The sequence below is a fragment of the Belonocnema kinseyi genome, chromosome 6 (assembly GCF_010883055.1).
Source record: "Belonocnema kinseyi isolate 2016_QV_RU_SX_M_011 chromosome 6, B_treatae_v1, whole genome shotgun sequence".
NCBI lineage: Eukaryota > Metazoa > Arthropoda > Insecta > Hymenoptera > Cynipidae > Belonocnema > Belonocnema kinseyi.
In genome coordinates, this window is record NC_046662.1 from 17,449,467 (window position 1) to 17,467,109 (window position 17,643).

The window sequence follows — 17,643 nt, forward strand, 5'->3', positions numbered from 1 at the left end:
TACATATTCAGGTATAATTTTAAATTTCCTTTCTGCCCATCCCTTTCAAAACAAAATTGCAGTAATTAAAAACTTAGTTGACAGAGCTTTAGGTTTGTCGAATTATTCATTTCACACAAGAAATTTGAATATTGTTAGGAATATGCATTGTCTGAATCATTATCCAAAGGTGATAATTGAGAAACACATTGCAATTAGAGTTCAACAAATCAAAAACACTGGTGTTCTTCCATTTTTTAGTAAAATTTCTAAAACTATTGAACTCATGTTAAAATAATTTAAAATTCACACTATTTTCCGCATTCCATTTAAAATGGATTCGGTGATAAATTTTTGCAAGGATCCTTTGGATAATTTTGAAAAGGGTGGTGTTGTCTATAAGATCACTTGCAGAATCTGTGGGATGAATTACGTGGGACAAACTGGCAGACTTCTTAATACTAGAATAGAGAAGCACAAAAGTGATGTTCGTTTGGGACGCTATCATAAAAGTGTTCTTGCCAGGCATACAAAGGCATTTGTTGATGTTGGCCATGAGCTTGACTGGAATAATGTTCAAATTTTGCATAGTGAAAGTAATGAGAGAAAGAGGGAATTCGTGGAAATGCTTCGTATTAAAAAACAAAAAAGTTATCTATCAATTTAGAAACCGATTTTGATGGGTTGAACAAAAGTTATGCTAATATGATTAATTGCATTATCGTAGCTGTTTTATGAATTCTGTTTTTCTTTTACTTTCTCTATTTCTGAAGTAATTATGACAGATATTTATATGGTGTTTACAACAGATTGGCCTACTGACCTTCATTCGATTCTCAGTTATCAAAGAGAGAGCACCTGTTCGTGGGTGCTGTCAATTTCTACCACTTAAGATTTTCTTGCCTTGATAAGGGTACTGTACGAGTACCGAAACGTTGGTAATGCAAATTTATTTATTTATGTTTTTTATTTTATTGTAACTTGATGGTCATAAAAATAAAAAAGACGAAAGAAGGAAAAAAGGGAAGGGGATGTGGTTGGCTACCTTCTCATTTTTCTTTCCTCTTTTTTATTTTTTTCCGAAAATTTTTTTTTTGTTTTTTGTTTTTTTTTCAGATTACAATAGGGTTATTTTTGTTTTCTTTTATTCGTTGTGATCCAAATTTTGAAATTATTAACCTATCTTCAAAATGCCTTGGTTTCTTTTTGAATACTTTTAAACACGCCCATTTCCTCAACATTGCTTCGAATTATGAAAATAAAAAAATTCCCTGATATCATCTGAAATTCTCTTAAATATTGTTCTAAAATATACATTTAGTTACAATATTTTTTAATTACTTCATAATTTTGTTATCCTCATCTGAAATCCAATGAAATTACTGAGATTAATTGGAAATCCTATGAAATCTGTTAAAATACCCCATAATATTTCCAATCCTGTCAAGTTTCTTTAATTATTGAAATAAATAAAAAATTCCTTAAAGTCTTTAAAATTTTCCTGAAATCTGCCAAGTTCCCTGAAATCTTTAGAATCAATTGGAACTTTTTTAAGCTTTCAAAAATGACACGGAATCTAAACTGAAGTCAATTGAAAATTCCTCGAAATCTTAAAACACTCTAAAAGTTTTGAAAACCTACACATTTTTTTTCAATTCATCTTTGAAACTCGTTTGAATTATTTAAATATTTTGAAATTAATTGAATTTATTCACATATCTTTAAAATTCCTTGGGCTCTTTTTGAACACCCTAGAATATGCCCAGTCCTCCAAAATTCATTCATATTATTGAAATGAATAAAAATTCTTTGGAGTCTTTAAGAAATTCTTTCAAATATTTGCCGACAAGATATGTCAACTTGAAATCTTTTAAAACCAATCGGAATGTTTTGAAAATTCTTCAGATTGAAAAACAACATATATTATGATCATTAAACTTCTTTTGAATCCCATCGAATTGTCGAAATTAGTTTCATAAAGTACCTTGATTACCATATTTTGTCAAAATTAAACATTTTTATTTTGTAGACATATACATATCTCTGACATGATTCTATTTTAACCGAAAAAAAATTATTCGAATATGTCATTATAATGAAATGGATCTAAATAGCTTATTTTAATTATATGCGAGATGTAGCGTCCACATTTTTAAACACATGTTCACATAAATATAGGTACGTCATTAAAAAAAACTATGGACTTTTTTGTTAAATTATTATTTTTAATTTTTAATAATAAATAAACAGAAGCGCGCACCTCATTAGCCAACCACGTAGGATAACTTGGTGTTGAAACACTTTAGAAAACTTAATAATTAACTGATTCACTAAAATTAAGTAAAATTATTGCCACACGTATAGGCCAGATAAGATATTGATCTAAATGTTCCATATTACTTTACTACAACGTCATACAAATCATAATTTTGACACCTAACTGTAATTAATGATTGATTGAAAGGGTTGAATTCTATTTTTGGAATTATGGACACTGTCAGAACACTTAGTTTCCCGTCCTGCCGAATTTCGGGATAATTAGTCATATATTTTTTATAAATTTGGTTATAATCGTTTCGAAATTTCAGGACAACTAGTCCATTCCCTGTTCAAGAACGCTATTTTTTTAAGACAACCAGGCGCAGTCTTCAGGGAGGTGAAAAAAATACATGTGGCGGTAACCAGTATACTTAATAATAACAAAACGATTATACATCACAGCATCATGGCATTGTAATGGTTTACTATCAAAGGTAAAAAGATAAGAAGCCTTACCGGTGAAAATTCCGGGGTGAATCTCGCCATGAACAAAATGAAGTTTGGCAAGGGTACCAAAGTTTTGTCATCTTTTATTGTCACCTGGCCTATCATCAGTTGTTTGCATACCGAGATTACACCACTTACACCTTAAACGCTTTTAACTTTTTGTTTTTTCTGTGTTCATATTCCTGGATAAGTAATGATTGAAAGGTTTGAAAACTTACTGCTGGCTTTCTCCTAAATTTCATATTTCGCAACCTTTTGAGAAGATTTTAATAATTTAGACGGAGTAGAAAATTTAAAAAGTTTCTCGTTTATCCCGGATATCTATTGAATTTTTTACTGAAATTTATATCGTTTTCTCTTTATAGATGAGCGCTTATAAAGTGACAGAAAGAAGGAAGAAGCGAGTGAGAAGGGAAAGGAAAGTGAAAGATATACAGCTAAGTATTGTTCTCTATACCGTCCAGCAGTGCTGACTTTGACCATCATGACTTCCTTATATTTTTCTCTATCTCCTCGTCATTCAACTTATCCTTCTCGGCCTTCTGTCTTTTATTTACTCCTATGTTGTTCGGTCACTCTATGCATCAGCTCGGAATGGCCACTCACGCAGAGACGTTGTTGTTCTCCCCTCATGGGTTCTCTTGCAGAGCCTTTGCATAAAAGTGACATCTAAAAACGTCTCCATTCATTTTCGGCTCCCAGTTAAGCACTTTTTGACCTGCGCAACCTGGAGGTGCTAATAGAATGCAGTGTCAACGTCGGATCTTATTTGGGTGATGATTCTTCTAGGGAAGAGGTTCTCGTCTATAATATGACGCCTTCGTTTTTCAAGATCGTCTTCGCTGACTATTTTTATTTTCGGAAAATTCGCTCAAAAAATAAGCAAGAGGCCATTCCTTCAATAGAAGTAGTGGTTAAATTAGTAGAGCATCAAATACTTGTCATTAAAAATTTCAAGGTTAATAACTGGCATGGCATTCCTGTGAAAGTGGTCAGTTGATAGCTGCCAATCGAAATATCCTCCGGAGACGTAGCTGATGTGTTACTATCCAGGTAAAAAATTATATATAATTTATATATATTGGACAAAACACTGATATTTTTCATTTGTTTTACACGGCAAAGTTCATAAAACAAATCCAACGTATAATTGTCTTATACACTACATAAATTATATATAACTTTTTCACCTGGGTACTTATAACTTCTTTCTTTCCTTGTAAAGCGACCAGTTACGGAACTTCTCGATGGTATGTCGGTTTTTGGTGCTCCTTTTAGCCCCTCTCCTCTTCGTTTCCTGCTTCTCTGATATGTAAACTCCTGTCAGTAGCGATGCTACAGCCAACATAGCCGTCGAAGTCATGAGAGGAAAGCTCCGCCGCGACACAGGTCACTGATCAATATCTCTAGCAATCACCCCAGGCAAAAAAAATTTCAAAAATTCATCATACGTGATAGATCACATGAATATACTCGATGTCACGCATTTCTTATAAAATAATTTCTTCCGAACGTTCCTATCCTTGTGTACAACTTGAGCATCTTTTAAATCCATACATCTTTCCTTGCAAACTCTCGTACTTCTATGTCTCTTTAGAAAGTTAAAATTGTGTTTTCAATGATAATTAATACAAAGATAATAATTATTAAAATATATATTTTGTCGAAATGGATTTTTTGTGAAATAATATTATTATTACTACTGAGATGAAAAAAAAGAAAAAAAAAGAAAAACCTACAGAAAAGTAAAATGCTTTGCGTCGAAAAATGTTAAATAAGTACTTTTATTTATTACAATTAGTTACAAATAATATTTGTTATGCAATGAGTGTATATTCAAAAATACGGTTAAGGCTATTCATCCAAGTTTTAGATTTAACATTAAATTTATCGGTTAACTATAATTTCAATAACTATCAAACATTCTCTTCGGATACAATTAAAGCGTAGCCATAGAAAATTTTTATGTTTGTCTTCTGACAATTTATAAGCAAAGTTATGAAAACATTCGTATCTGAAAAAAACTTCCAATAAATGTGTATTAAACTTAATACAGGGATTTCTATAGTGCACTTCTGTATAGGATACAAGATAATATAAATAACCCAAAAAATGTGCATTAGTTATCTTATTTAAATATATATTTCTTAGGTTATCTGTATATGACATAGAACGAAGGAACCAGCCTTATGACCGAAAATGAGTTTCGAACAAAAATCGGATCAAAATAAACGCAAGACGAACAAGTAGCAGAGGGGCTCTCGTACTTACAAGTACATGCGACAATATGAATTTTTTTATTTGATAATGAAAAGAACTAAATTAATTAGCTTAACCAAATTAACTAACCTTTTCACTCAGCCGGCGACTGGCCAATTAAATGTATTTAAATGTTTTTCATGTTACAAAGTATTATTTTAAAATTAATTAGTAATTTTTGGTAGAAAAATATCGTGAAATAAGTCAGTGACAGAGCAATCTCGTCTACGCCGCCTGAAAAAGACGATTTGTAGTCCCAGCGATATCTCAACGTAGATTTATCGGAAATCAAAAAAGTTCGCAAAATTAATAAGCATATAAGTTTTCCCTGTCCCTAGGATTATTTTTGGGAATTTTCTTTATTTTAATTTTTGTGATCATTTGAAGTAAAATATGCGATTTTGTACGAAAAATGTCGGCATTTTTTAAGTGTAAAAACAACGCTAATATAAAAAAATGTAAACAAAAATATCGTTGGGGGGGGAGGGGAGGATTTTTATATGTAGAAAAGTTTACCAAATTTGAGAAGGATTGGCTCCAGCTTTTAACTTATCAAATAATGTACGTCATTTGGCACTATGATTTCTACAAATTTGATGAATTAACTTCAATTTTTGTACTAGTTTTCATAAAATTCGTATATTTCAACCTGAACACACACACACACAAACACACATATATATATATATATATACCCAAATTATAATAAATAATTTTTCAGAAACATATACAAACTTTTTTTATATATGATTTTTGATATCTAAGCTTTTAGGATAGGTTCATGGAGTCTTTTTTATACAGGAAATAGAAAACAGTATGCAGAACTAAGATTTCCAGATTAAATTAAAAAATGGATGAAGTATTTTGAAAATCTGTTATAATGTAAAGGATAAAGTATTTGATAACATACTGTGCATTTATCAATTAATATTTTAAGTGTTTGAATTTACCTTAAAGTAAGGGTGAAATATGATATTTTAATAAGTGAATTGATTGCAATGGACTGTTCTTATTAGTTTTCTCGTGGATTGGAATTGAAATGGAAAGTGAATCCTACTTCTTTGAAGTACTTTTGTTTTCTTTATTTTCTTAACATTTATACTTTTTTCACATTAAAGACTGTAGATTTCTAGAGGATAATCCATATCCATTGTATTGAGCTTCATGCCGATATGGCATCCATAATGTATAGAACCAACGAAGCCAGAAATAAGAATCGACAATGACAAATTAACCGGTCGCAAATCGAGCCATTCTCTTTATTTACGAATGTATTTTGCACAAAAATTTACGAAATTTAAATTAGACCAAAATCCAAATTAAAAATCCCATTTAACGTGTAATAATCAAATTGATGCAAAATCCTATTAAGCAAAACAAGAATCCAACGACCAAATTTGGATCACAACGAATAAACGAAAACCAAAAAAAAACCCCTATTGTAATCTAAAAAAAAAACAACAAAAAACAACAAAAAAATAAAATTTTCGGAAAAAAAATCAAATAATTAAATAAAAAAGATCAAAGAAAATTGAGAAGGCAGCTAACCACACCCCCTTCCTTCTCTTTCTTCCTTCCTCCGTCTTTTTTTGTATGACTATCAAATTACAATAAAATAAAAATAAAAAACATAAATAAATAAATTTTCATTGCCAACGGTTCGGCACTCGTACAGTATCCTTATCAAGGCAAGAAAATTTTAAGTGGTAGAAATTGACAGCACCCACGAACAGGTGCTCTCTCTTTGATACCTGAGAATCGAATGCGGGTCAGTAGGCCAATCTGTTGTAAACACAATATAAATATCTGCCACAATTACATCAGAAATACAGAAAGTAAAAGAAAACAGAATTCACGAAACAGCTACGTTATATGTAATTAATGATATTAGTATAACTTTTGTTCAACACATCAAAGTCGGTTTCTAAATTAATAGCTAACTTTTTTTGTTTTTTAATATAAAGCATTTCCATGAACTCCCTCTTTCTCTCATTACTTTCACGATGCAAAATTTGAACATTATTCCAGTCAAAGTCATGGTCAACATCAACAAATGCCTTTGTATGCCTGGCAAGAACACTTTTATAACAGCGTCCCAAACTAACATCACTTTTGTGCTCCTCTATCCTAGTATTAAGAAGTCTGCCAGTTTGTCCCACGTAATTCATGCCACAGATCCTGCAAGTGATCTTATAGACAACACCACCCTTTTCAAAATGAATAATGGGACAAACCTTAAGCTCTGTCAACTAAGTTTCTAATTACTCCAGTTTTGTTTTGAAAGGGATGAGCAGAAACGAAATTTAAAATTCTACCTGAATATGTAATTTCCTGTACCAATTGGTACTAATATTACAATTCCAACCCTGAATTACTTCTATGTCCAAAAAACTGATTTTATAATCCTGTTCTATTTCATGAGTGAATTGAAGTTGTGGATGCAAACTGTTAAAAGTATCAATGACAATCTGTAACTTTTCCAGAGGAACGCATAATAAGGTATCGTCGACAAACCGAAAATAAAAAGGCAAAACAAAATCTAATTTCCTAAGAACAAAAACCTCCAAATCTTTCATCACTAGTTCTGCTAAAATCGGAGAAATGACTGAACCTACGGGAGTACCAAACTTCTGTCTATAGATAGACCCATTAAATTGAAAATAAGTTGACTCCATAATAAAAAATATCCCTTCAATAAAATCTTTTTGACATAAATGAGTACGGGTCTTTATATTAGTTCATCTATTTAAAATTGCCTTTTTAACTAATTCAAGGGGTATACTCGGAAACATTGCAATAACATCCAAAGAAATCATGACATGGTCATCCGAAACCCTTTTTTGAATGATACGTTTTTGAAATTCTTAGCTATTTTTGACATTGTATTTATTAGTTGTGATAGAGTCCTTGAGAATGAAATAAAAATTTTGTTCTCAAAATTTGGTGGGAGTATTAATAGTTGAAATAACTATTCTTAAGGGATAGCCATCTTTGTGAATCATTCTCAACCCATAACATCTTGCAAGAAGCGTTTCCTGAGTGTTAATATCAGTCCATCTTATATCCTTTCGCAGAAGTTCTTTCTTTCTCCAGTTGCCAAGCATTTTAAAAGTGTCTGTTTTTAATTTTTTACGGATTTTCATGCAATAATTCAAAATTATCATTATCAGAAAGCAAATTCTCCATATCCCTGATATAATTCGATTTTTTCATGCAAACAGTAATGCTGCCTTTAACAGCATTCATGCAAACCATATCACGGTTGCTTCTAAGAAACTCTTTCGCAATCATGAAACCTTTAGAAATTCTACGATCAATGCAAACTGATATGCAAACTATTTTTCTCAACAAAGCTCTTTGACAAGTGTAAAACCTTGTTTCGGAAATCTTGCTGATCCAAAATAGGAATTTTGTGTATATTTGATTCAACATCTTTTACTATTTCTATCATTTTTTTGACTTAGGTTTTATCTCACGGTTACTAAAACCTTGACCTAATCTGAGAATATCTGTGACTGAATCAGGAATTTGAATATCTGTCAAATTAACAAACCAAGGATCTTTACCTCCTTCTTCAAAAATCCTATATAAATTTAAATTTTGTTCTTGAACAATATTTTGCTGATGAATTAAATTTGAAAGTTTGTTATCATGCTTTTCATCACTACTTAAAAATCTTTGATTGAGGAGAATCTGATGCTTTAAATGATTCATAATTTCATTTTGTTGCAAACAAACTTCAAACAAATTTAAAATTGTTTAAAGTATGTTCAAATTTTCTATTACAAAAATTACTGTGAAAAGAAAAATCAAGAAATTTGTTATCCAGGAAAAAAATTTTGTCAGGTAAAACATCGTTTCTTCTACATTCAATAAAAAACCTTTTTTGAAGAATACTGCCTCTTAATTTCTTATTGATGTCACACTATAATTGCACCTTTCTGAACACGTCAGGACCATGTTTTACTCTTATCTGATTAAAAAACATAATATCCTAGAAATTATCTCCAGTCCAAGTCAGCTAAAACAAAATTTACGAAATTTAAATTAGACCAAAATCCGAATTAAAAATCCCATTTAACGTTCAATAATTAAATTGATGCAAAATACTTTTAAGCAAGACAAGAATCCAACGACCAATGTGGACCACAAAGAATAAACGAAAACCAAAAAAAAACCCCCTATTGTAAAAGCGAAAAATGTTTCCCAGTGGGACCTTTTAAATCCGATTACAGCTCTTAAAAAATAGAGTTGCGACGATTTGTTTCCTTTTTTTAAATACTCAGCACTTCATCTTGACGCCCGATCATTTGTTTTGTCTAATAAATAATTTTCCTTTCTTTTTATTTTTTTTATTTATAAGGTTAGTACCCTTCCATCAATTTCAGAGCATCATTGTAAGCTTCCATACGTATGTTGCTACCATAATTAAAATCAAAATGATTCAGACTTGCATTGCAGATTGAAACTTGAACAATATTTTTCAGATTATTTTCAAGCAAGGCGATGTCCTGAAAAAAGTAAATTTTTGTTCTACTTACGGCCATATATCAGGTGATGTGCCTTAAATATTTTATAACCACAAATCTCTGGTCACCTATTTTATTTAAATTTTTATTCCACTAACCTTTGGGTCAACTAAAAAGTCGTTAGTTCCATGATAAATAGCTACAGGCACTGTAACCTTTTCCAGGGGATATTCTGGAGGAGTTACTGATTTATATTTTAATAAATTTTTGGCTACTCCATAGTCGTATTGGCGAAACGTATCTGCGCAGAATAAACCTCGAATTAATTTTCTTAAAAATATTATAACAGTGATATGTATTATTTTATTAAGGAGACTGAATACGTACTGGGATTTTCAAAGCCAAATCCAAAATGAAGTAACTGCTTCGTAGAGCATCCAGCAGGAGAGTAAGGAAGCAACCCAGCCAAAATAGTCTAAAAAGTTTAAAGCATAAGATTTTATTTAGAATATAAAAAGTTATTTCGTAAAATCGTATCGAGTTTCACAATTTATCCAATATTAGGTATTAGAAAAAAGATTATTGAAGAAATTATGTGTTTTGATAATATAATTGAAGCTAAAAGTGCTGTATAATCAATTGTATAAGATCAATATATTAAATGTTTATTATATAATATATAAGTGTTGGTTATGTAATCATTACCGTGTTTTGTCCAGCCCCATCTTGTCCACCAACTGAAGATATGGCCATAAAACAAAGCGGCTTCGTGAAGGATATGTCTTCGCAGAATTTCTTTGTGAAGACTCTTAATAAGGGTGATGCAGGCAAGACTTCAACGTGCCCGACCGACTCAAAAAATTTCTATAACATTATTGGTAATGTTTGTACGTGAAATAATTTTGTTTTGTGTCATCCTACTTAATAAGTATTTACATTTCTTTTATTGTAGTATTTTACTTCATGCACGAAAAATAATCAATTCCTTATCGATACCGGCAGATAAATTTTTAATTAAAAATATAATGATATAAGCCGAGAAATAGGATAATTCCTTTTTAGTTAGAAGAATTAATATTTAACAGCAAACAATTGAATTTCAAAAAATGAATTGAAATTTTACCAAAATAGATGCATTTGATGATACATACATAGTTGATCTTTCAAGCAAACAGATGTATTTTCAACCAAGAAAATTAATTTTATATAAAAAAGACGATGTTTGAAATAAATAATTGAATTTTCAACCCAAAAATATCCATTTTTTACTCCAAATTTGAGTGTTCCACCAAAAGCGGGATAGTTAAATTTTCAGTTGGAGAATTTAATTTTTACAAAAAAAAAAAAAAAAAAAAAAAAAAAAAAAAACGGAATGTGCAACTTAATAGTTTTGTTCTCAATCACAAAGGTGAATTTTCAAACAAGAGGACTAATTTCCTACCGAAATAACGAATTTTCATCTAAATATGTGCATTTTCAAACCAAAGAGTTGAATTTTCAACTAAAAAAGATAAATTTTCAATTTCAAATATCAATTCTCTACCAAAAATGATATAATCCAATATAATTTTACATAAATTAACTTTTGACTAATTATGAAAGAATTTTCAAAAAAATAATAATTGAAACCCTCAATGAAGAAGATGAATTTTCAACCGCGAAGATTAATTTCCCTGTTTAAAAAGACGGTTTAAACAAAATTATAATTTTAACAAAAAAAAGATCAAGTTTCTTTAAATATCACTTTCTATCAAAAAAGGTATAATGTTCATGTAATAATTGAATCGTCGAAATAAAGATGAAATTTCAATTAGGAAGTTTATTTTTCTGCCAAAAATAACGAATTTTCAACAAAATTCTGAATTTCTAAATACTGCATTAAAACAGATAAATTTATTTCCAAATAGTTCAATCTTTAACGAAAAAAGGTCGATTTTAAACCAAAAGGATTAATTTTCAACCAAAACATACAAATTTAAAAAATTTTGTTCTTGAGTACAAAAGGTCAATTTTCAATTTAAAATATTAATTTCCAACCAAAAATAGTAGAACCGAAATTCCTTTTAAAGAAATTTGTTTTTGACAAACTGAACAGGATTATTTTAAATAACTCAATCTTTAACGAAAAATATTAATTTTCAACCAATAATTGATAAAAAAAGAATTTTCAGAAAAATCTTTGAATCCTAAATCACCAAGAAGAATTTTCAGACAAGAAGATTAATTTTATACTAAAAAAGGCGAATATTTAACAAAATCCATAAATTTTTGAACAATTAGTTAGATTTTCAACTAAAAAAATTCAACTTTAATTTAAAAAATTACTTTTCCACCAAAAATGTCATGGTTTAATTTTCTGTTCAAAAAAATTAATTCTAAAAAAAAAGTCTTATAAAAATTATTTCAAAGAAGATCGAATTCATTTACGATTAGGCAGATTCTACATTTCAAGTCTTTGAATCTATCAGGAAGGAAATTTTATTGTTTTTAGATTAAATTTCGAGAAAACTATTTTTTCGTTATAAAAAAATTCTATGTTCAAAAGACTAATTTTTAACCAATAAGATTAATGTTTTACAAAAAAGACAAATTTTTAACCAATTACTTGATTTTTAAACTATAAGGGAACTGTTTTTTTTAAATTTTTGGTTGAAAATGTTCAACCATTTAAATTCATTTTTTTATGTCCTGACTAAAATTGTTTCTTGGTTAAAAACTCATCTCTTTGTGTAGAAACTTGATTTTCTTACTGAACATGAACACAATGAAAATGTATCCCTTTAAGTTAAAAATTCAACTGCTTTTTAAAACTTGCCTTTTTGGGAGGAAAACTCAACAATCTTGTAGATATTTTTCTTTTTTCGTTGTTCGTTCTAGACCTTTGCGCTCGATAATATATGCATATATACATCTACAACTGTAATTTGGTATTTCTGAATTATCTTTTGTTAAAGCTCCTTTGTTGAGGACTCAATTATTTTGCTTAAAATTTGTATTTTTTGTTTGCATTCGACTAGTTGGTTAAATGTTAAACTAAATGAGTAAAAATGGGTCTTTTTTGGGTTGAAGATTCATCACTTTAGTTGAAAATTCCTCCTTTCTTTGGTTGAGAATTAATCTTTTTTGTTGAACATTTCTCTAATTGTTTTAGGGTTGAACGAACTTTTATAAATTAATTTTTTTTGTACAAGATTCATTATTTTAGTTAAAAATGTATCTCTGGTTGAAAATTTAAAAATTTTCTTGAAATGAATTTTTTTATTCGATTCAGCTGTTGTTGTTTTGGAATAAGCATATTTTTTAATTTTTGGTTGAAAATTTATCTACTTAATCAAAAGTTTAACCATTTTGTTAAAATGTTATATTTTTGGATGAAAAGGTAAAAATTTGATTGCTAATTCGTTAAATTTTTAAAAGTAAAAATTAAACTTTTTCATTATTAGTGTAAACGGTTTTGTTAAAAATTTGGCTTTTTAATGAAAGATTTGCATTTGACACCGAATAGTTTAAGTTTTAACGAAATAGTTAAATTTTCAACCTACAAATATAAATTTCAAACTGAGTGGCCAAATTTTTAAACAAAAAAGATTAACCTTTAACCAAAAAGAGTTTCATTAAAAAAAAGAAAATATTTTCAACAAAATATTACAATTAATTAATTAAAAATAAAAATGTAATATTTGATATTTCAAAGAATTCAGATGCTGCTAAGAGATGCTTTGCAAAATAAGGAAACGAATTTTTAATCATAAAGGTTAATTTTCTATAAGAAACTCGAATTTAAACCAAAAGTAGCAAAGTTACTTTTTCACACAGACAATTAATTTATTTCTGACAGAAAAGAATTAAAAAAAAATAATAAATTTTTTGTCCAAAGAGATGAATTTTTTAACCAGAAAAACGAATTTCAAACAAATGAAGAATTGCCAGTTAGGAAATTAAAAAATTGTACCACTTCTTAAACTTTTAAGTGAAGACTATTTTTCTGTAAAACAGTTATAACACCTTGACCCTCCAAACGTAAACGTCTCTACGTGACGGTTGCCATACTGTTAAAAAAATAATCACATACAAACACATTTAAATTAAAATTACAAATTATAGTTACTTAAAATGTAATACTTACTCCAATAGGGCAGGATAGCTTTGATAACAAATTTATTGCTCCTTTTGTATTTCCAAGGAATACTGCTGGAGCAAATGTCACTCCTAAACGAATTTTGTCATTATATTCGGGTTTCATTGAATTCATAACGAAGAACTGAGTCCCTCCTTGTGAATAACCTATTTAGAAAAGTTGCTTCTGACCAGTAATTTGCAAAATGAAATCTATCATTGCTGGCAAATCATACATTCCCATTTCATTCCAACTGAGTTAGGAATTAATAATAAAGTATTATCGTCAATATTATTGTGTAAAAATTTAATTATTAAGTTTCTTCTTATTGGTATTATTTTCTTTATAACTTTTTATTTATATATAAAACATTTCATACAGTTAAAGTTATATCAAATTCTCACCTAAAATCCCAAAATCCGTAACTTGTTTCCAGAAACATAGTGTGATTTTTAGAGTATGTCTTCCCTCTATTATTTCCGAGCCATACATCGTAGCCGCTATCAGCCAAAAGAAAAGCTGGAAAATATTGTAAACGAATTGTAATAATAATAAAATACAATAATACTATATATGAACTAATATATAACAATTAATTAAATATCAATGAAATACACTATAAAGAATAATAAGTTAGTAAATGTGTATAGTTGCGCAGTACCTAAACCATTACTGGGACCAGTTACAACCCAGTCTGCTGAAGATCCTAAATTTCCATGCATGACGAGAACCACTGGTTTATTATTTTTAGGACTCCCTTTTAATACGTTTCGTCCAAAAGGTATATTATGTATTTGCAGAATGTACCCATCTTCTGTTCCAAGATTGTATATTTCAAACGGATAACCGTAATCTTCAACCACATCATTCTGAAAATTATTTCAAAAATTAGAGTTCAAAGAATTTTGTAATCAAAATAAAATTTTTAACTTGAAACTATGAATCGCGTATAGTTCCAAAAATTCACCCAAAAATATTCACTTGATACAATTAATGGAGGTTCTCAAGAATCTTCTCAAGGGATTTACAACGTAGTTTCATAGAAATTTAATTAATCATTTTTTGTAATCTTTTGGAAAAATCATGAAAAATATTATTTTTCGACAATAATCTTCTGTATAAAAATTAGAGATCTGATCAAAATGGATCTTTCTTATGTCGATACTCTTTTTCTAGAACTAATATTTTTCAATAACAATGAAAAAAAACGAATTTTCCGATATTTCTTTTGAAAACTTGTTAAACTTGGTAAAATAGTAAGTAATAAATAGTTTAAGTATTAAATTTATGCAACTAAAATATGTCAAAGGTACCAATTGCCGATGAGTTATGATTAAATATTTGTACACCGTTTTCAAATTGAGCTCTTTATTTAATACTTGTTATTTAATATATTGCCTATTTAATTATGAGACAATATTTTTCCTTCTTTAAGTATTATTTTTAGATGTTAGGGCATCAGTAATGGCAGTCTCGACAGATATAATGTTGTATCAACAAAATAGTTCTATTTAAAACTATATGTACATATAGTATAAATATGACAAGCAATTACTGTCCAAGGATTTTTCACTCTATGGCGTGGTATATGTCATTAAACAAACTATGCCACATAGCAAAATACATGTTTCGATATGAGATCGCAATTGGAACCAAGATTCTATCGAAACAGCTTTTTGTTGATCTTGTATTATCACTGACAAAGCTTCAATTAAATTTTATTAGGATCTGTTGATCAGGTGAAAACATCCACGTAAAAGCGCATGTTAGCTTCACGTAGAGATCTAAAACAACACGTGACATTTGATGGTATTTAGAAACAAGGAATAAAAGAGCAAAGCACCACCTAGATTTCTGTGTACTCAAAATAATAATTTCACCACAAGACCTGTAGAATCAGCCATCTTTTAAAAGTCTACAGGGTGTCCCTAAGAGTTAGAAATTAAATTAATTGTTGCCTACCTCTCGCGTAAACTGTTTCAAAATACGATTAGTATTGCAACGTTCATTTCTACGTTAACTAATTATGTCGTACAAACTGAAAACATACAGAAGTCACATTGCCGTTTAGGGTTATTTTTCTTAAACTTGGCAATGAAAAAGTTGACCTAAGTGGCAAAGTCACTCAGGTATCGTTTTAGTTTGTACGGCAATACTCACCTATATAAATTCTGTTCCGCCGGTCCTTACTTTATTCTATTATGTTAATCAATAATTGGGGGGATGCATATCGATTACACGTGTTTTTAATTTTCGATATAGGAAGTAAAGTTCAATAAATTTTCTGTCCAAGTGCACAAATTTCACATTTTGGACAGTCACTGTTTATGAAAAATTCATCGTCAAAGTTTGTGGGTGTCTCACGAAGGCTTTTTAAAAAGTCCTATGCCTAATATTTACCTGCCAAATATTTTTTTCAGGTTTTGTAACATGTGGTAGTCGCATGGGGACATACATATCTTTAGAATATTTTTATTGAATAAAATATCGCGCTGAGATTTTGAAAAATTAAATAAAGTCCAATGTCAGTCAACCAGTATCTGAGCCATTGAAGTTTGTACTTTAAAAATAAAAGCTGATTTTGCAGTTCTTGATGCTTGTCTTATAGCCATTATTCAATCGGACAGAATTCCCATTTGTCTATAATAAAGACTTTATGAAAAATTTCAAGAAAAAAAATAAGCAATGCAAAAATAGAAAATTCTACTTTTTCTTCCACTTCTTTGATGAAAAAAAATTGCGTAAAAAATCTTGTTTATTTTCTTTGGCAGACTGACTTCAGATTTTCCGCCATTACGGGAAAGTCGGATATATGTAAATGACTGAATAGAATTCAAATTTTAAAAGTTTGTCCCTTTGTAACTGTTAATTAAATATACACTGATTTTTATAATGAATGCTTGCCTATAATGTTTTGCCTTTTATAAGGATATTAGTTAAAAGGGCAAATTTGAATTTGGTTTAAAATTCCTTAATATTGAACAACTTACCTATTTTAAATTGATTAAAAAATTATTTGTTCACGTAAATACATATAAAGTTGTTATTTGCCAATTATTATTTTACTTACATTTTTATAGCAAAAATTGGTATATTTAACCTCTTCATCAAGCCTGGAACTGTTGACCGATTTTGGTATTTTACAATGAAGATTAAAAACAGATATTACACTTATGACGAATTTTGTTTAAAATTACCCTGTGATAATTCATCATTTAGAAAATTCCAAATAAGTTGCTTTGTGTATGAAAAATAAAAATAAAAATACCAGGTCACGCAATTACGAACTGGAGTTTTCTTAAAGCATAAACGGTTTTTTTACAATTGATCAAAGCAATAAATAATGACAGCCACCTATTTTTTACAAATAATAAGACGTATAATCTTTATCTTGTTATCAAAAAGGTAATAACTAACTTTGCTTTTTATTCGAAGTTTTCTCTTCATCACACTAACTTTGTTATCACCCTCACCACTTTCTATCTTATATTTCCTTCCATTTACCAACATTTCAACACGATATTTTATTTTACTATAAAAATAAGAAAACTATTCACTTACGAGAAAAAATTCGTTAAGGCAAGTACGAAGTCAACTACTTTTGAGTGTTCTTTACGGAAATATACAAAAAATTTCTTCAACTTACAATTTTTTTTGCCTTATCAAAAGGTCCGGCCAATCCCAAAATAATAAAACCATTGACAAAGTACATCAAAACGACTATTTTTAATACCATTTTACGTGAGAAGTATAAATGAAGTATAAATTTTCCTCTACAAACACGAATTTCTCTTTGAAACAGACTGAAAAAATTCCTAGCTTCTTGTCTTTTATACTGATAGTTCATATTGAGTAAATATTTATTCTTCTTTAAGTCTTGTTAATGCAATGATATGGGAAAAAATAACACCTGCTCAGAGTCTTGGTTCTGACGCAACAAGGTTATAACCGCTTTTAAAAACATCCAGATAAAATTTATTAGGACGGCGTAAAAATTTCATCATGGCCGTGGTCGAGGCCAATTTGTATCTTTGTTGTCAATTTACTCCAGAT

General features: G+C 29.2%; 1 protein-coding gene across 1 annotated transcript in view; it reads right to left on the reverse strand.

The window, feature by feature from the left end:
- LOC117175278 (lipase 3-like) overlaps nt 1-17,326 on the reverse strand; it is a 179,818-nt gene extending 162,492 nt beyond the window's left edge. Inside the window, exons 1-2 of the mRNA XM_033364987.1 lie at nt 17,237-17,326; nt 14,252-14,459 (exon numbers count right to left, since the gene is read on the reverse strand). Of these exons, the coding sequence (XP_033220878.1) occupies nt 14,252-14,459; nt 17,237-17,326 (298 nt within the window). The remainder of the gene's footprint in view (nt 1-14,251; nt 14,460-17,236) is intronic.
- Nucleotides 17,327-17,643: the final 317 nt, after the last annotated feature.